Genomic DNA, 21,197 nt, shown 5'->3' on the forward strand with positions numbered 1-21,197 from the left:
TAGAGATTGGCTACTACATGACCTTAATGTAGTAATGTCTTCTTTAACCACTCCTTTTTTTTTGCCTTGGCAGTATACTTTGGGGTCAGACCTGGGGTGATTGATGGTTATTTTATATTTCTTCAGTTTCCATATATTAAGGTCAACAGCTGTCTTCTTCTTACCAACTTTCTTGCTGATGGTTGTGTAGCCCATTCCACCTTTGTGTAGGCTCACAATCTTATCCCTGATGTCCTTTGACAGCTCTTTGGTCTTACCCATGGTAGTGGGGGGTGTGGAGTGGAAGAAATAGATTTTGCAGACAGGTGTTATATGAGCTAAGATCAGTAGTACAGGGAATTGACTGATTATAATCTGTGTACCGCTTTTCTCTCCCACTGTAACACCTTTTTATACCTTCTAATTTCACTCCTCAAAAGTGGATCACAAACTTTGTGGACAAGCTATGCCATCACAGCAGACCATATTATTTTTTATTTTATTCGATTAAAATGCTTCAAATGATACCAGCAGTACAAATATAGTGGAAAGGTTCAGTTCAGTGACTTTAATTAGAGGAGTGGAGGGCTAGCAGATGATATATCCAAATGAATAAAAATTTCCAAAAGACTTCCATATAGCCTTAAAGTCTGCTGGCCGTTTGATAATAAACAAGATAAAGGTGTTTCTATGTTGGTGTCACTTTTCATACTGGAGGAACTATTTCTTTACACTTTTTGGGGCCAACTTTAAGTGGCAGTTAAAACTGTTTTTTGGTACTTCTCCACTAATGAGGTAGTCACCTAGTGGTAACATGTATGAAACTAAAAATCCCTGATAAAAGTGTCTTCAGTGTAATGTAACTGAAACTGTGTGGAGCCACACTAAATTCCTGCAGCACACCATCCTCCAAAAGATGAGATCAAGTAATCCACTATGAAAACTCTGTTATTGACTTGAGTGAGTGTGTTTGCAGCCGTCAGCTCATTACATATTCATGGCCGTCATTTTGTAATATTCCATTCGAATGCTCCAAATACTGTTTGCTTCTCAAAGAGGCCAAGACTGGTAATCTGTTTTTCTCCCTGTAATAATGCCTGTGTTAATAATTCATGGATTAATCACCACATATGAATATGGAGAAAGTAAACTGACACAGTAACAGTGAGCTAAAGCTTCTCAGGAAAGAGACAAAAAACGTTTCAATGAAGAAAAAATACTGAGACATCCCAATCTGTTTCGGACATTATTTCATTTATGTTACATAAGCAAAGGAAAGTACATTAGGAGACAACACAAAACCACACTGCCAGCAAACAGAGACGCAGCAGTTTTAGAAATATCAGCAACTCAAAACACTGAAATACCTTACATGTCCCATGTAACATGGTGGAAGGTCCCTTTAATGGCTTTTGTAACAGTCCCAGGTCTGGTGAAAGGAGACTTATATGCAGCAAAGTGTAAATAAAGATCTAATAAAAACCATCTCAGTACTAAATTGCATGAAATTACTCAACAAATCCTTAATATTCTGTATCAAATCCTCTAATAGCCTACTGGTTTGGAAATTGGGTCAGGAAAAAATGCTTACCCTCCTTCTTCAACCAAATTGAATTTGGAAAAAAAATCCTGCTACAGTATCTGCAAACATAGCTGACAAAACATCAAAACCATCATCCAGGTAAGGAAATTCCAAAAAGTTGATTCTGCTTATCTGGACGTAGCGTTTTCATCTAAGTGACTTCTTCAGTCTCAGCTGACTGCAGGTTTCCGCAACCTTATAAACAGTGCATGTGCATTATGAATGAAACTAGCACAAGTGATGAACAATGGGCCGTGATATCAGTTTCTTGATCACAAATGATCAACAACCACTGATCAAAGACCATTGATTAATGACAATTGACAAATGGCCATGAGTAACAATTTACAGAGAGTTCAGGAAATGCTACAATCACAGCATTGTAAGATGGGGAAAGATGTACCCTTAGGTCCCCTCCTTGATTCAGAGATGGTCTTTCCTTTTTCACATAAATGGCCTCCTCGACTCCCTGATCAAACCAGCGTTCCTGTCCAGGATGTGTACATCTTCGTCATTGAAAGAGTGTCCATGACCTGTAGACAGGCTAAGGAGTCTTGGTCTGACGAGTTTGCTCTTCTGTGTTGTGCATTTCACTTATCCACAGGTTGTCTGGTTTCCCCGATGTATAAATCATGGCACTCCTCCTGGCACTTAACAGCGTACACTATATTACTCTGTTTGTGTCGGGGAACAGGATCCTTGGAGTGGACCGATTTTTGGTGCAGCAGGTTTTGGGGTTTGAAAGCCATGGAGATGCTGTGTTTATAGAAAATGCATCTCAGCTGTTCTGATACTTCTGACACAACAGATCACTAAGGGCTTTTGCTTAAGCAGCAGTTGTCCTTATTCTCTCCTGGATTGACCTGGATTTCACAAATGTAAACACATTTACTCAGGGCCTTCTTGATATGATGTTCTTCTGCTTCCCTTGCCGCTGTATCTGTGGGGCTGGTGTTGTAGCGTCCTGAGTATGCCCAGCATACTCCAGTGGATGATTAGAGTCATGGTAAATGGACTGATTCTTATATAGCGTTTCTACTCTCCCAGAGTACTCAAAGCGCTGTATACAACATGCCACATTCACCCAATCACACCCATTCTCACAAGCACTGACTCTAAACTGAGTGCTTTTCTAACGACATTCACACACATTCACACTCCGATGGATGCATCGGAGGTAGTATCTTGCCCAAGGATACTTGGCATGCAGACTAGAGGAGCCAGAACCACCAACGTTCTGATCAGTAGGTGACTTGCTCCACCTCCTGAGCTACAGCCACCCCCGAACCTTAAATAATTAGTCAACCCCAAGGATCAGGTCCCCCAGCACAAACAGAGTAATATAGTGTACGTTGTTAAGTGCCACAGGATTGCCATGATTTATACATCAGCGAACCTAAACAATCTCTGGCTAAGCAGATGGCACAACACGGTATAGCTAACTCGCCAGGCCGGCACTCTGCAGTCTATTCACACCTACAGACCAGTGGACACTCTTTCAGTGATGAGGATGTACACACCTGGACACTGAAGGCCATTTATGTGAAAAGGGAAAGACCATCTCTGAAGGAGGGGGCCTAAGGGTACATCTTTTCCCATCTTACAATGCTGTGATTGCAGACATTCCCCAACTCTCTGTGAATGGGTCAGTGGTTGCTGATCAATGGTCATGACACAGGAACTGACCTCACAGCCCATAGTCCCTTTAGTGTGCTAGTCTCAGTTATTATGCAAATGTACTGTTTATGAGGTTGGGGAAACCTGCAGTCAGCTGGGACTAAAGAAGTCACTTGGATGAGTGACAAAACGTTTGTCCCAATGCAAACACTACGTCCAGTTGAACAGAATGAACTTTTTGGGATTCCCCCTTTGCACAAACAAAACAAAACAAAATGGAAAAAAAAAAAACAGGGATAGAAATCATCACCAAACAATTTATGAAATTGCTGCCAGAGACCGCTGTGGTTCTGCAAAATGTTCCTGAATTGGTTCTGTTAGTTACATAAAAAAAAACACACACACATCCATACAAGCAAAAAGCTTAGCTTTTTTAAGCACTCTGTGGATTTTTTCATTTCTCTTTGTAATTGATTTACCGGCACATTTTCCTCTCCATTGGGACATCTGAATCATTAAAGTGCAGTCGTGCTTATTTCCATACCCATTACTGACATACTAGCAGTGGCCTAATAAACATGCTAATTCTTGGCTTGTAGCTAACACATTCCGCCACAAACACACACACACACACAAATATACACATCTGAATACACGCAAATAAAGGGTTTAATTTCAAACGCAATTAATTACATAAACACACATCTACTTGCAAACAAATTACAATGTGCTATAAACCATTTAGTAAATCTGTATATACAGCTAGTAACTGCTAAATAATGGGGGCTCAAATCAAAGTGTTGTCGATGTATCTGTTCCAAATGCACTGTTGTTAAAACCAAGCATGAGTCTGTCCACAAAAACAACCATTATGTAAGCAGAGCCCCCATCTCATCGTGATTAAACATTTAGTAAAAGCAAATATCCACTTTTTCTAAAACAGCAGGCTTCTTGTTTTGTAATCTGCCTCTCCACATTGGCACTGCGTGGGTCATGTTCTGACCATACATCCCTGACCATTTCTGCAGAATTAGGTAGAATTATCCGTCTTCCAGTGTGAAAGAAATACATGGTCCTTAATGTTAAACTTTAGGCAGAGGTAAGTGAGCTTTAATGCAACAGCTGTGCTCTTGTGTACAATGGATGTGATTATGGCGGGTACATCCTAATGACAGAAGTGTGTGGTTTTAACACATAGCACTCTGTGTAGCCCTAATCTTCAAATCTTTCTTCTGATTTGTACACAGAGCCTCTATCCCTGTTTGCCGACCTCACACAGCAATGATAACCTGTTCTGGGATTAAAACATCCCAGCTTGTATTTAAAACTCCCACTGCGGTCCCACTGCAATCGTTCTTTCCAGCTATTAAGAGGATTTGTTTCTTAATTGGAGACCTATTCTCCCGCTTGTTTGCGCCTTCTTGTTTCTCTGAGCATTCACCTCCTGTTGTCTCTGTTTTTATTCCCTATAGTGAGCCACCAGAATCAGTTTAGGTTTGAGGCTGACAGCAGTAGGAGTTTGGGAAACCACACAGTCTCTTTTTGTTGGAGATTGAGCCACGTGATTGGCTTCCTGCGAAGACTCGTGAATGGAGTGGGGTGTGGGCAAGGCTGTGGATGGAGCGGTGGCAAACACCTGGGGTTCCTTCTCATGGCGGTTGGAGCGGAACGTCTTAGTCACCCGAGAAAATGTCTTTAAGGTGGAGCTCTGCTCAGGGATGGAGCAGCTGAAGAATGCTGTGAAACACCTGTAAAACTACACAAAAACACACAGACACACACAGGATTAGCCACAGAGTGGTAACGAGTTTGTTAATGGCTGAAATTTGTAGATTTGGGTGTTTGGTTAGGAGGTAAACGAGGTGAACGTGACTGCAGGTGACTTTTGACTTGATGAATATTAAGATCTGTGATCACCTTTTCACCTCACCAGATAAAGCTTGTAACCTCTTACCAGACAGAAGGCCAACTTTTTCTAAGCACATTTTGCAATATGTGTAATAACATGATTGAAACTATATGTGTAATATATTGAATAAATGTTTTAATCAAATGCCACTACTCAAAGCTTAATAAAAAGGATATCGAAGAATAAACATGATATAAAAATGATATAATTCCCACAAGAGACATAACAAGACTTGTTTCAGTAGTTTGCAGTAAAATTTAAGAATAATTTAAGCTGCTTTAGACTGCATAGAACTGTGGTACATCTACACACTGCTTTGCAACCCACCTCAACACCAACTCACCCTTTCATGACTAAATAATTCAGTTTCACCTCTGTCACTGATGATTGCTCTTTTGTATTGAATACAGATTACTGAAGTTCAGAATAACCATCTTATTTTGACTTCCAGTGGTAAAATCCTAATGCATGCTGTAATGACATAGTACTATGAGTAGAAACAGAAACAGGTAAAGTGTTGACTGTAGCTACAGTATCAGTGAAAGTGTAGACTTAGAAATAGTATTCTAGAAGTGATAATATGTAATTCTGTATGTAAGCAGTTCCCCAGACTTCTTAAAGGAGACTCAAAGCTCTTCTTTGCATGTTGGCTGCTTTTGTTTTGTTGTTCTTCTGTTCTCTGTCAAGGTTATCCCACAATACCTCAATAACGTTAAGGTTTGGGCTCCAAGAAATGACTGACAGTGTTCCATTACGTTTGTGTCTGTTTTATGCTGCTGCACATCAGATGCTTTCCGCATGGTTTTGCATGGTGGATGGTGCTTTTCTGCAATCATAATTTGAAGACTCTGGACAAGATGTTGATGAGGAATGGAACCACATATCTAAGTTCATCCCTCCACAAGACCAAATGCCACTGATCTTCAGTCCAGTTCGTGTGTAATTTGGCATACCTCAGCCTTTTCTCACTGTTTGAATGAGAATGTGTTTTTGACAGCCATCCTTCCACTGAGTCCATTTCTGATGAGGGTTGAGCAAACAACAGATGGATCGACTCAAAGGGCAGCTGTATCTCTCAGGCCCTGAGTCAGGTCTTTGCTGTATTTTTTCCCCTTTTTCTTAAGGACGTGCCTTTCAGATACATTTATTTTGCTGTAAATAATGCTTTAGGATATCAGTACACACACAGCACACCGTTCTGTGATATATCATGTTTTCAGCTAAAGCTCTTTGGTAATCCCTTTGTTGGATCAAAAGTGCTGTTTCATGCCTGTCTGACTTGTTACCTTTGGTATTTTTTTAGACAGACCACTAATAATGATGTGATTGAAGATCCTGAACTGAAAATGAGTGAAAAATCAGACAACATCCAAAGAAAAACTAGGAAAAGAGATTCAAAAAGGATGGAGAAGTTTTGCACAATACTGTAAATCCTGTACTTACTAGTAGTAGTAATAGTATTTAACTGAGGTTTGCACTGAGTATAAAAAGGGAAACAGACAGCACAGCAGAAAGACTGGAAAAAAATGGAGGAAAAAAGTAATAGTAATTATTCAGCAATAACAGCAAACACTTATGACTAATGTCAATTACAGAAGACTGCAATGATACTGAAAATACTGATAAGGATAGATGTTTCTCTCCAGTGTTCATAACTTTGGTATATTTCAGATATTTGTTAACAGAACTGTATTAATGTAAGGAATAACAGACAGCAACAAAATGACCAAGAGATCAGAACTAACTGGATGTTGCACAGACAGAAATGCCATATAATGATAATCAAAGTGAAGTCATTGAAAAATAAGAGGTTTGCATTTACACACTTTTAAGTTTTCTGTCTTCTGCATGTTTTGAGTCCGGCAGGCATCCCCTGGATAAACGTAGTGTACTTAGTATACTCCCCAGTTCCACATGTATACTTAAAGTCTACTACATTTCCCCAGGGTGCTGCAGATCAAACAAGCGTGCTGCATGAAACACGACACCTCGGCATGCAGTTTCCTCCAGCATGTTAGCACCCTTTGAAAATGTAGACAGCCACTTATTGATATGACAAATGACACCAGTTTGTAGTGCTTTTTAACTAAGACACTTGAGCAATTGGCTGATAATTCCTCATATGAGCCAATTAATTTCTGTTACCCTGAGGAAATTATGCAGCTTTCAAAATTAGCTGTGTGCTTTAAATCTGCTCGTGTCTCAAATCCCAGTGTGTTAATCAACTAGAGAGATGTGCCTGGGGGAGGAAAAAAGAAAATGTTGGTTTGAAAGTAAAACCGCAGAGAGAAAAGAAAAGGCTAGATGTGAGAAGTGGGAAGGAGAAATTGGGGAGGAATGGATAAACAGGAGGGCGAGCTGACGTCAGGTGGGATTACAGCTGAGATCAGACACAGATTGGGATCTTAACACTGATGAGTGACCAAATCCTCACCTGCCACTCCAAACCTGTGGGAGTGATTAACACAAATGAACATGTGATACCACCTTGATGTGAAGTGTGGTCTTTAATGCAAGAGACTGGGGATGGTGGCTGGGAGCGATGATGTGAGGGTTTCACAGTTGGTGGTGTGTTTTTCATCTCCGATGGGCGTCTGCAGCTATTCTTTGCAGTACAGTGTTGAAAACAAAAGCCAGTAACTGAATATACCTCATTACTTTCATACATTGTTTTAGTAAGTATCCAAAACATACAAGTTTCATTTATATAATTTTTCAAGGGATCTTATATCTGTTTTCACTCTTGTATGCTTTTCATACAAGTTTCACACAAGACAGATACAAACTTTTTAAGATTTATATAGATCTTTTCCATATGGGTGGGGCTGCTTTTGTTTGGTGAGCCTACAACAGAAGACAGTAAAGCTCTTTGTTTGTAATGTAAGAAGTGGGTTTTTTATTATTATAATTGTGGGCTGAGTACTTTTATGCGCTTGACACAATTAACTAACCACAGTGTGGCAACTCTAAATCAGCAATATTAAGATTTCTTCTTAACTGAAAGCACATGTGCTTTTAGCATCAAATCAAGCCAAAATCATGTCTGTTTTTTTAAGTTTAAAAAAAGAAATTGGTTAAATATACCGCTGCTTTAATGTGTAATCAACTGAATATTGTAGCTAATGAAGATGAGGCTTTTTTTTGGAAATGTTGGATTTCAGGGCATGAGAAGTAACCACAATGTAACAGCCAATAAAAAGAGAATTTCAAACACATAATGAAACATCACGTTACACATGGAATGTCTTAAGAGAAATCCTCGAGGCAGGTTTGTCTGTCTTGTGACTGATAAATAGCTAGTGACCATCGCTTGTGACTAACCGATTTTATCTCGCTCTGAATTGGAGATTGCTACACATGCATTTATTTCGTCACGCTTGGATTATTGTAATTCGCTGTTTATGTGTCTAAGCAAAGGTTCTCTGGATCGTCTGCAGGTTGTGCAAAACGCTGCAGCTAGACTTTTGACAAAATCCTCCAAGTACTCACATGTGACACCGTTGTTATCTCAGTTACACTGGCTTCCTGTTAAATTTAGAGTCAATTTTAAGATCCTGGTCTTGACCTACAGAGCTGTGCACGGACTGGCACCAGTCTACATCTTTGATCTGCTACAGCCCTATGTCCCTAGCAGGTCTTTGAGGTCATCTGATCAGGGCTTACTTGCTTTAAAAAAATACTAAGAGGAGGACTAGAGGTGACAGAGCTTTTGCCACTGTGGCCCTGAGACTGTGGAACTCTCTCCTTCAAACATTAAGAACTGCGGACTCAGTAGCTGTTTTTAAAAAACAACTCAAGACTCATCTTTTTAAAACTGCTTTTGGTTAATTTTTTGCCTGTTTTATTTTCTCTTTTTAAATCTTTTTATGACTTGTAATCTTATGTGCAGCACTTTGTGATTCTGTCTTGAAAGGTGCTATATGAATAAAAATGTATTTATTTATTTAAGGTGGTGAAGGCTGAAATACTGAGAGCTTCAAAATCAAGATGGTTGCCAATGACGATAGCTTAATACACCACTCTACGGATATAAGAGATCTTTATCAAAAAAACCTGATGATGATTCATTCAACATTCCCAGTAATCCTGTAAGGTCAAATTGTTCATGAGTCATGAGCCACTCAGTCCACAGTGTTTTGCAGCACAAAATATCTTGGTGGAGAATTCAGGGGAGAGTCCAAACATACACCATCCTCTCCAAAATAAACAAGTTACCAAGCAGCTGGTCTCTTTGGGATGGAACTGGCCTTGGGCTCCACATTTGTAGTTCAACTAGGGGCGTCAATTACATTAAAACATCATAATTTCTCATTTTATAGCATTTGGCACTGGAGTAAAAAGCATTTTTTCTTACACATGGTGAATTTGAATTATAAGGAAAAATAGAATATAAGTATTCAAGTCTAAATTCCTATACATTGTACTTAATTTCAATATTTAGTTGAAATATTGAAAAAAAAAAAACATATACAGCGGGTAGGAAATATGCACTTGCTTAGATGAAATGTAACAGAAATATAAAAGATAGTGTTAAACAGCCAACATGTAAAAAGTAAATAAGATGCTCATTACATTGTCTGTACAAACTGGGCTGGAAAAAGTAGCAGCTTAGGTCCGGGTCGTGAATCTGCACAGCGCTTAAAGTCTTCAACTCGCCTCAACACATTGCTGCCATAGTTATGGGCTGGGAGGAACTGAAGACTGAAAGCGCCACACAGTGCGGCCTTCCACATGGCCTCCCGAGAGCTTATCCGAAGTCCTGAAAGTTCAGTTAGTTGCTTAATCATCACATACAAACCCTAAAAACTTTACCGTCGTAATAAGTCAGCCATCAAAGACGGTTTAAATGTCTCACGAGCTCAAAAGTGACAACTTTAGCACCTGAACGACAGGCAGAGGCAGCAGATAAAAGCAGACAGAGGCAGATAAAAGACTGTTTGCGTGAACGTATGAGAGAGAGGAAAAAGGAAAAGGTCACCACGGCACTGTGTCGCTCCCTGATAGTAACATGCTAATCAAAATCAAAGCCACGCTACCTTTGCAAGATTAAAAAGAACTTCATCCTTTACTCCTCCTGCCTGTCACCTTTCTCTTTCCCACCTTTCCTTCATCTTAATGTCTTGTATACTTTTCCAACTTCTACTATATTTCTGACATTTCTTCTTCACTGCCAGTCTAACAAATTTATTTCATTCCTTCTTTCTTGAAAAAAGTTTCTTCATTTTCTCCCCTCTTTTAACATCCATCCTCCAGCCTTTACGTCCAGCTTCCTCATTACAGTTATTTCTCCTGTCCTCCCTTCCTCACCTTGGATTTTTTCTGTTTTCCCCTTTTCCTGTGTCATCTTCCATTTCCTTCTGTAATTTTTTTTTTACCTGCCTTCTTTTACTCTTTCATCCTTAATCTAACCTTGCATATTTTTTCTTTTTCCTGGTCAAGTTTTGCTTTTTCCTCCACCCAATCAACACGTTTGAATACCTCATATTCCCCTCATTTTTTCTTATGATTCATCGAGATGTCACAAGGTATTAAAAAGCAATAATTTTGCTGAGCTCTGGAGGTCACCGCTCATGAAAATGTAACACGGGGCATCTGAATCCTGTCAAAAACCATCCTGCCGTGACAGATTAACACATTTAAAAAACGCCTTGCGTCACTATACAAAGTACCATCGGAAAACATCAAACGATAGCTGAATTTAAAAATGCATTTATCACAGATGACAGGATATGATGGAAAGAAAATTTTGCAAGAATACAAATGGATGAGATACGTTGATTTTGATGTAATTTGGCTGTTTTTCTGAGCTTGCTTTTTGAGAAAAAAGGAGAAAAATAAGTTTTAAAACTTAAATTACTGTGAGAAACTACTGAGTGGTTGTCAGGACTGTCATCGCTCCTCCTGCTCAGCACTTTATTAGAAGGTTCCACTCTTGAAAAGAATTTGGCAAGAACAGCGTGAATCCAAAGACACAACTGGCTTTGTGTCAGCAGTTTGCACTCTTCCTGGTGTTGCTGTGAAGGTGTGAGGAAAGTTTTCTTGGCAGAGCATGGGCCCCTTAACACCAGTGATTTGAATACCACAATGTGAATGTCACTGCTGATTATACACAGCCCTTAATAGGCATGAATGTACAACTTTCTGGCTTGCTGCAGCATAATAATGCACCATATTAGAAAGGAAAAATCCATCCATCCATTCCGCTTATCCTTTTCAGGGTCGCTGGAGCCTATCCCAGCTGTCATAGGGCGAGAGGCAGGGTACACCCTGGACAGGTCGCCAGTCTGTCGCAGGGCTAACACACAGGGACAGACAACCATTCGCACTCACATTCACTCCTGCATTCACACCTATGGGCAATTTGGATTAATCAATTAACCTATCCCCACTAAGGAAAAATCCAGTTTGGCTAAAATAACAGGTAACTGGCTTCTCTAGTCACCCAGACAGTTCTCACTCCCAAGACGTATGCTGAGATTTTGTTAAAGCCACGGGCATAAAGATATGTATAACATCAGGTGTTGTAAACGCTTGTATCCATTCTTCCTACTATATGCCATTTTTCTTGGGAAACAATCCAGGTAGTAAAAATGATTAAAATGGGGAAATGAGTGCACCTGAAAGGTGGGAACAGCCAATGTTTCAGTTAAGTCTCTCTCCATTTGTTTGTACATCCATTTGTTTTGTTTTTCCAGAACTGAATGCACTGTGTCTTGCATTCTCACACCCCACTGTATTTCGGTTTAAACAGAAGTGAATAAATAAACTTTTTTTCTTTTTTTTGAGTTACAGGGAGGCTGGAGCCTATCCAGGCTGTCTGTCGCCGCCTCTTAAGTTCCAAAACAGAAAAATAGTCCACGAAAAGGCCGTGGGTGGCAACAGGTGGTTTGTTTCAGAACACACTTCTGACTTCTTTGAAAATATCTGGCGTTTATTTCGTGGTAAAATACAAAGAAAAAAATCAACCCAATAATGTCTTACAACTTAAACATAAACGAAAGTTAATTTGATTATACTTCAAAAAGTGGTCAACAAATCATTTTAAAGCCTCGTCCCAACTGACATTTGTTAAACAAAAAAAACAAAACATTTCCACCACACCCCCTAGCATGCTCTTAATCCCTTAATTAATGGGAGGGTCCAAAAGTTACCAAACGAATCACTTTTCCAAAACTTTCCCAAAAGTAAAATTAATTACAGACTGACAAAGCAAACTATGATATTCTTATTGTATTAAAGAAAAATCAAAAATGGATAAAAATTATGTTTCATAAAAATTCAACAAAAATGGCCACAACACTGTCCTAGGGTAAGAGACCAGGCACATACTTACAAGTCACTAGTGGCTGGGCTAATGCAGAGTGATGGACAGCCACTTACACCCACATGTACACGTACAGCCAAATTAGAACAGAGCCATACTGATATATCAGTCATATGTTTCAATATTTATACCAGCTGATGAATAAAACTTCAAAAAGTAAAGCGGAGGGAGCAGAAACACCTTTCACGCATGTTTTGAGTTTTGACACTGCATAGTTTGTCCATTAGAGGGCACTCTGCTCAGATGGGCTGGTTGTTGCAGGGCGTAAAAGACTAATTCATAACTTGCTGAGAGAATTATAAACAAGATTATTTTTAAGCTTCATTGTCATCAGTTTTGTGAGGATGAGTAAATAACTATACATAACAAATGCTTGGGAAATATGTTTTGTGTGTCTGAAAGCAAATAAATATTAAAAAAAATACTTGATATTGTCTAGTATCAGTCTAAAAAGTCCCACATTGGTCGGGCTCTAATTTAGAATCCCCATAAACCTAACAAGCATGTCGTAGTACTCTATGAGAAGGCTGGAGCGCTTGGGGAAACTTCTACAGGAAACTCTACACAGAAAGACACCCCTCCCACCCCCCGACCAGTTCGCAGATCTGAACCCAGCGCTGAGGCAAGAGTACTGATCACCGCATCACTTATGTTTTTCCATTACTCAGTAAGGCAGGAAGATGAGTCCCAGGTGGACTCTTGCTTTAGATGTCAAATGCCCAGCAACCACCTGACATGACCTCCTCAGGAGAGGTTGTCAGGAGAGAAGTCTGACTGGAATGGTACACCTGTCATACTACAATTCAGGTGTCCTAAGATGAACTCAGAAAGGACATGAACCTCTCCTGAAGAACAAGAAGGGCAAAAACTTGCTTGCTCTTGAGTTCCAGTATGAATATGAATGAATGAATATGAATGCAGTGGATAAATCTGCAGAAATTATGCGATGCAATCATGTCTACATGGGGCAGAAGCTCAAAGGAATCTTTCTAATGACTTGTAGAGGTAAAAAAGAAAAGAAAAAGTAGATTTTACCCAGTATCATTGTTTAGATGAACTTTTGACAACTCTGATAAGGTTTTAAGGTTTACTGACATAACAGGAGAAACCATAGAAACCATCGTTTTTTTCTCACTGTAATAAAAATAACTGCGTAAAGCCTCTGTGTGCTGATCTGATTTGTTTGCAGTCATTAAATTAATCTGCTAATGACTGCTTTAAAGATTTATCTACAGTGAAATTGCTAAAAAGCACCTTGAAGTTTGTCATTTAGGAACAGCAGTAACATCAACTAGATTTTCCATCGTCCGTAAATGTCACTGATGTGTATCACAACTGAACAGGGGGGCGAGGTGGGGGTGTTTTATGACTTTGACACCGTTAGAGTAATGTCAGATCCGTCTTTGTCTGCGCTGCGTCTTCATGTGTGTTCTAGCTGAATATGTAAAGAAAGAGACAGCAGAGGGTGAGAGGACGTCTGCTTGCTTTCTCCACAAGTGTAAATCCTATATTTCTTTAGTCACTGGATTTTTGCATAGAAACCTTTTGATACTCTGACAATTGAATGTTCTCTTTTTTCTTTCCAAGCAGAAATTAATGGACAGAGCATCAGTCCTTACTGTTTGCAATCATACATCACTGTAAATCACTGCATTTCACCTGCTTTGGTACTAACGAAAGTGAAAACAGATGCACTGGAGAGGCAACAAACAGGCAACTCCCAAAAAGTGATTTTTCTAAAGAACAGCACAACAGAGAGGCCTCCCAGTGGTGTCCGCTCTGTTCACAAATAAGAGCAAAAATGAGGTGTAAGAACATTTTGTCCAATTTAAATACAGCACTGTTTTGTTCTCTAACAGATCATTATGAGCCTTTGGTAGGGACAGTGGCTGATATTTAGAATATTAACAAGAAAATATTTAACTTTTATTGTTGCCTCTGGTTGAGAAGTTTATGGAATTAATTGGAGTCAGAGCTGATACAAATGGCTTCTGGCAACGCTCAGTTAAATCAGCAAATGCACTGAACAATCAGCTGCTATGTAATTTTTTTTTTACATTTACAAGGAGAGATAAAAAGCTTGATAATAGATTATTTTGCCTTGAAGATGGAGCGAGTGATGTTTTGCTCATATTAAGCCACAATTCTAAAGCCTGCATATGGCAGTTCAAAGATGAGTTTCTTTGAATGTCAGTGGAAGATGCAAACAAAGATGACGCTGCCTTGATGGTCGGCATGTAAAACGCAAAACTGAGAAAATGCATGTCCTTGAGAAGTGTGCAACAAAAAAACAAAAACAAAATGACAATTGACTGCACTCCTAGAAAAGTTGTAAAGAAGCATTAACAGTGCAGTAAACCTCAAACAACCAGCAGTGAGCAACTGCAATATGAAGTAGAACCAGTCTTAATAACTACACCCAGTCAGCCACCAAGACAAGCTGAACTCTCTCTGTTTTAAGCATTTTTTAATCTCAATAAAAAACATCCACCCTCCATCTGTCATCCATATTTTCTGAAAACCCATAAATTTACCAATAACCTCAGAATAACAGCGGTATGATCTTTGGAGAAGGTCAGAAGGATGTAGTGTCCTTTACATGCCTTTTATTATGTTTGTACTGTGTGTTTCTTTCTAAGATATCATTGATTTTTAAAGTTGTCCCTGTCAAACAAAGCACCTCTCTGTTCTTGTTCTCATGCCGCGTAGTGCTCATGCATGGAAAATGTCTGCAAATCCTCAGATTGTGGTAGTATATGTGCATTGTTAAGTGAATGCAAGTCAGCTGGTTGGAGTTTGAGGGTGCAGCTGTCTCTGGAACCGGCTGGCCATTAGTGATAATGTTTTCCCCTACTACTCACCAACGTTGCTTCTGGATTGACCCAAAGGGAAGCTCCTCGGGGACATTGTGAGTGGAGTTAATTACATCATCAAGTATTATATCAGATTAAACTTGCCAACCATGTGACAGACTAGAAGAAGACTCAATCTCACGGTTTAAAAAGGTTCTTACTCAATTTATTACCCTCTAAATGTTAAATGTATGCATCTCTTTCACTCTGTGTAAATGACATTAAGACAGTGCTGTGAGAAAGTGTTTGCCCCTTTCTTGGTTTTGAAAACATCTAAATTTTATGGTTCCAGCTTTTAAATGTAATGTAATGTAAATAATCTCCTCTGCCTTTCAGTAATTTTGATAGATCTAGAAATTTGCGCTGTTGGTTGAACCAAGCAAACATTAAAAAGGTGTCATTTTGAGCTTAGAGTAGACTCAGTTAAACCATTTGTGCCATCAATCAGAGCTGTGAAATCACAATTTAGTTTAGATATAGCTTCCAGGTGTGAAAAGAGTCTCTGTAAAAGGGTCAAATGTTTAACTTTTTCATTTTGTCACAGAAAAACTGCTTTTGGTTTGGTTTAATTATAGGTAGGAAGGAAGGGCCACACAACATCCATTTGGGTAGTTACCCGCGTTTATGTCTGCATAAATTAGGTACCATAAACTGTATGCTTACATCTCCAACATGTCAACACTAACTAATCCAAACAAATTCTAAGTTTGCATGTTCGTCTCTAAAGATGTAGACAACCTTAAATGAATTATGATGGATCTACAGTTATATAAAAGAGATGCTGCTTTTTCTACTGTAAGCATGTTTTAGAATAAAACTGAAGAGATGTTGAGAGAGAGTGATGTTTGCAAAAAAGTCATTAAGACAAATAAAGAGCACTAACCCACCTGTTTGTTCATGAATATGTAGATAAAGGGATTGATGACAGTGGACAATTTGGCCAGCAGTGACGGCATGATGGTCGCCTCTGGTGTCAAAAGATCATGCGGGCCGAAGGTTGCAAGCAGAGCTGCCACACCATAGGGCAGCCAGCAGACCAGGTAGCATACCACCATTGTGACAACCATCACCAGCACCCGCTGTTCTCTGTGACGGGTCACCACTGAACTCACGCTGCGGACCTGACAAAGAGGAAAAGACACTTTACTGATCTACTGTCATGATGCCAAAAAAAAAAAAAAAAAAAAAAAACAGACAAAAAAACAGTGGTGCTGCAATTTCAGCAGCTTGTAGACTTTTCTCCCCCAACAGTGGCTTTAAACTCTGCTTTATTATTCCCTACATGTCTGTGCCTCCCTGACCAGTTATAAAGCTGCCATACCTCCCCTCCAAAAGCAAAACTCAGAGCTGACTAAAAATACACCTTAAAACAGAATGCAAACATTAGTTTTCAAAAACCAAAACACCTGATGCACAAGAGACTGAAACACAGATGATTTGAGAATTTTTTAAGACTAAAACCAAAGGATCCTGAGCAAAGAGACAAATTGTGGTTGTGCTAATAACCTCTGACAGAAAAAGACCATAAATGCAGGCAGCAGCATGATGAACATCAAATAATTGAATCAATTGGCGGGAGCCACAGAGGCCTAGAGCAGTAAAAGCAATATTCTTTTAGCAACAACAGAGACTAATCTGTATGGTTTAATAAGCTGGAAATCATAAATAAATAATTTCTATCATACATAAAAGAAGATGAGATTTTACTCAGGTGAGGAAAGAAAAAGGAGAAAACATCATAAAAAGTTACTTTTGTCTTTTTTCCCCCATTTAATTTTCATCACACTGAATTTTCAAGGTGGGTTTACAAACTCACAAGCAAAGAAAGAAGACGTCCTCAGACTGAGAGTGCTTGGAGATCAATAAGAATTTTATTTAACCTAATGAATAATTAAGTGTTCATATTCTTCTCAGTTTCTAGATTTATACTTATTTTGTTGATGAAACCTTTTTTTAAAAAAAAACAACAACACAGGTATGGCTTTCTTGTGTTAGTGAGTTTATGGCGTTATCAGTTCGTGCCGGTGAACGCTTTAGTCACTGGGATTAAATCAGAACTGAAGCATTGTCTGTGCTGTTAAATGTTAAATGGACAAACATTAAATACTGGTCTCTTGTGGCATGTAATTAATTTAAACATGGACATCATCCAAGATGTCAAATATTTCCAGGTTTAAACCTGCACTTGGCACGCACTGGTTTGTATTACAGACAACAAAAATGTACTTGTGTTTAGGCGCTTGTGCTTGTTTCCATTATGTGTCAACTGTCGAAATTTGAAGTAAAAAATGAACATTTGGAGAACAAAATCACGTCTTCCACATTACTCTCAGCAAACTGTAGCCTCTCAATCCATGTCACAGCTGCTGTGTCAGCTGGACGTGGAGGATGTTTGAAGATTATTTCAAGCCTCTACCCCCTGAAGCACATTTTTAAGGCAGAGTGTGCTAGAAAAACTAAGATATGTTTGGACATGTGACAGCATCAGGTCAGACGTAGCGCACAAAGTGTCACACGATCAAGGACATGCTCCATCACATTGCTGGGTTGACAGTTGGAGTTTGCATATAAGCAGAATGTGTGAGCATCTCTAGCTTCTCTTTGGAAATGATGAATCTGAACTAAGTTATAGATCTTAAGTAGAATGATAAGTAAAACATGGGCGTCAAAGGCTCCTGGTAACTCATATCAAAGTACACAGCAGTGGACAGAAGCTCAAGACTTTCCCTGATGAGTTTCTGCGGGAATCAAAATCTCATCAGTACTAAGCTGAACAAACATTTGCCATATTTCATGCCTGAGAGATTTAAAGCATGTCCTACAGACCTCATCTGGTTGAAAGAAGAGTACATCTGGATCTTCTCTGTCAATAAATATTGTCTAATGTTATGAATATAAATGATTTTTAAAATCCTTTCGAGTTAGTTTGAACTAGTCTCAAAGTAAAAAGTGTTTGTACTGTGGCACAAAGGGCAAAATTGCAATTCAGTCCTTCTGGTCATTTGTCCCAGACAAAAGCAATTCAACAACCAGTCTATGCATCCGTAATTCCTGAATGGAAAGAAAGTCCAGACCTTACTGTCCATTATACTGAAGGAGCTGAAGGATGAATGAGATTAAATGTGTACAGTTGTATGCAGAGCAGAAGGTTCAGTGTGCATCCTGAATCTTAAGTCTGCAACTCTTCACAAGGAGGAGATGAGAAGTTCTTGCCAGCCCATAAAACTGCAACTCTAGGCAGCACAAAGTTCTCATCATTTCCTAATCAAATAGATCAGTTTTTATGGACATCAACTTAATTTTTATAAAATCACCTAAGAGATGACAGCACGGGGATAGAAAGACTAAGCTTTGCGTAAACCAGAGGGACAGATGCAGAAAGGAGTGGAGTAGTCAGACTGCCAGATAAGTAAAACTGTCTAGAGGCAAAATGTACAGCTCTGTGAAAAAGCATTCTTCTTAGTTTTTATATTTCAGATAATCAAACAAAATTTAATATTAGACAAAGATAACCTGGGTAAATACAAAATAAAGTTTTAAAATGATGACTTCATTTATTAAGGGGGAAAAAAGCCATCCAAACCTACCTGGTGCTGTGTGGAAAAGTAATTGCCCCTTAACACTAATTACTGGCTCTGCTACCCTTGGCAACAAGAACTGCAATCAGGGAATTTGAATTAACTGACAATGAGTTTTTTGACTAATGTACCCCAAAACTTTCATTTTGGTTTTTTGTCCTGCTGCCGAACCCAAGCACTATCGAGCCTCAGGACATAAACCAGACATTATCCAGCCCCAGACTATCACACTACCACCACCATGTTTGGTATGATTTTCTTTTTATGAAATGCTGTTAGTTAAATTTTTTTGGAAGGCTTAATTTCTGTAACAGATTAGACTTTTTCTCATCAGTCCACAGGATATTTTCTGTGAGTCTTTCTGTTCTTCTTGGTTAACGGTGGCTTTCACCTTGGATCTCTCCCGTGGATGCCATTTTTTGATCAGTCTCTTTCTTATTGTTGAATCATGAACTCTGACCTTAACCGAGGCAGCTAATGCCTGCAGTTCTGTAGATGTTATTCTGTTGCTCATTTAACTGCATTTTGCATTTACTCGGGTCACCATTGTCTAACATCAAAATTTGTTTGATGATGTGAAACATTTAAAAGTGAGAAATACTCAGTGCTATTGAATATTCTGACCTCACATTTAGTCCTATTTTGGTATTATAAATTATTACACAAATTTCAACTTAAAGGGGTCAACTTCAAGGGGAGGTATTAGCTTTAAATTATTTGCTCTAATTGCATTGGTGGATGCTTAAATTAAACATAGATTAAAGATGGTTTAAACAGGTTTAAGCAGAGATGGATAAACTCGCAAAAAATAAGGTCAGCCAAAAGCTTAGGCTTTGTGTTCTGACCTAAATGCTTTAATTTAATAGTTTAATTCTTAAAACATTAACTCAATTTATTGCTAAAGAATTGGAGACAAATAAATGAATTGAATTGAAATAGCGTGCAGACTTGTTCCCCCTTTTAGAAAGACAAAAATATATTAAATGGTGAAGCCACCATTTAAAGTGTATGACTATTAAATTTTATCAACATTAAAAAATTATTTCACATCACATCAAACTTTGGCAACTGTTTAATACATCTCATAAGCTGAGGGTTACATTAAGAAAGCTCTTTTTAAAGTCCTAATGTTAGTTATACAAAATCTCCTCAAAAAGGCAACCCACGGTGAAATTTCCTGTCTGTTTCACCAGTTCCAAAGTATTAAATTTAACCATATTAGTAAGACTGTTACACATAAAGCAAGCCAATGGTTTGAACTTCCTTTCATTTTCAGTCTAAGAGTGGTGAGGTTACTCAAGGCTGTCACTCTGTTTAAAGTCATCAAGGTTGCAAAGAAGGTCTAAAAGGTCGGGGACAAGGGCACAGAGTTCCACAGGAGGCAACAGTAATGTAGCCACATGAGCTTTTTCCACTCACTGGGGAGAAAGCTGTCGCATCCCATGTCAATTACAGTTTTGCAGACTGAGTCTGAGTCACTCACCTTAACAGTGAATGACTTGCAGAACAGCTCTACCTGCTTTATCTGCAAAGCTTCTGCTGAGGTGTTTTTCAATGCTGCTACCAAACCACTCCTATAACCTGCTGTTACTGGAGGGATCTTCTCTTTTGGTCATTTGTTTACATTCAGTGCCAGTACGTACACTCTACTCTTTCATCGCTATGTTTGTCATTTTAGCTTATTTTAAAGCCTCCTTTCTACTTTCTTTTTCAGTCGTGACTGGTAATCATGGGTACCTACTACTCTTTTTCTTGTCTCTTCATTCTGAATAAGAGAAAAAACTTTTGCTGGAATCCAATAGCTTTATTTGCACTCAATAGCCAATTCTTGCCTTCTGCTGGAGGCCTCTCTATCTGTTGTGTTAAATGAAGAGAAACAAACATGTCTTTCATTTCGTTTTCGCCTTTCTTTCTCAGCCACTCCCATCTCTCTCACTGACACAGCCACATAGACATCACCAGATAGTCTGTGGAGATGCATTTCATCGCCTTCCTCTCGTCAGTCATGTGTCACATTGTGCTTTTTGTTTTTGTTTGATTTGAGGTGCAATATAACTTTATTCTCATAGAATGTCAATCAAAATTTGATCCAAGATGATCGTCATGGGTTTTTTTTCAAGGTAAAATAATTGTGCTTGCCTTTGCATATTTGCAGACTGAGATTCAGAGTCATTTTAGTAGTAGCGCCTGTAGAATCAGTTTATAAACCTGTGCATCAGCAATAAACCAAAGTAACCTAATAATAGAATAAAATCTATATAGGCAGAAAACAAGTACATTTAAAAAAATATATTGATATATATCATTATGATAATTAATGCATAAAGATTTGATGACAAGTCGTACTTCACACACA

The 21,197-nt window shown here is 38.7% G+C and overlaps 1 protein-coding gene across 1 annotated transcript in view; it reads right to left on the reverse strand.

Moving 5' to 3' along the window:
- Positions 1 to 1,212: 1,212 nt before the first annotated feature.
- Positions 1,213 to 21,197, reverse strand: part of tmtopsb (teleost multiple tissue opsin b) — a 43,251-nt gene continuing 23,266 nt past the window's right edge. Inside the window, exons 3-4 of the mRNA XM_084939738.1 lie at positions 16,151 to 16,384; positions 1,213 to 4,934 (exon numbers count right to left, since the gene is read on the reverse strand). Coding sequence (XP_084795864.1) covers positions 4,638 to 4,934; positions 16,151 to 16,384 — 531 coding nt within the window. The 3' untranslated portion in view covers positions 1,213 to 4,637. The remainder of the gene's footprint in view (positions 4,935 to 16,150; positions 16,385 to 21,197) is intronic.

The sequence above is a fragment of the Perissodus microlepis genome, chromosome 9 (assembly GCF_051167445.1).
Source record: "Perissodus microlepis isolate ML-2025 ecotype Zambia chromosome 9, ASM5116744v1, whole genome shotgun sequence".
In the NCBI taxonomy this organism is placed as follows: Eukaryota; Metazoa; Chordata; class Actinopteri; order Cichliformes; family Cichlidae; genus Perissodus; species Perissodus microlepis.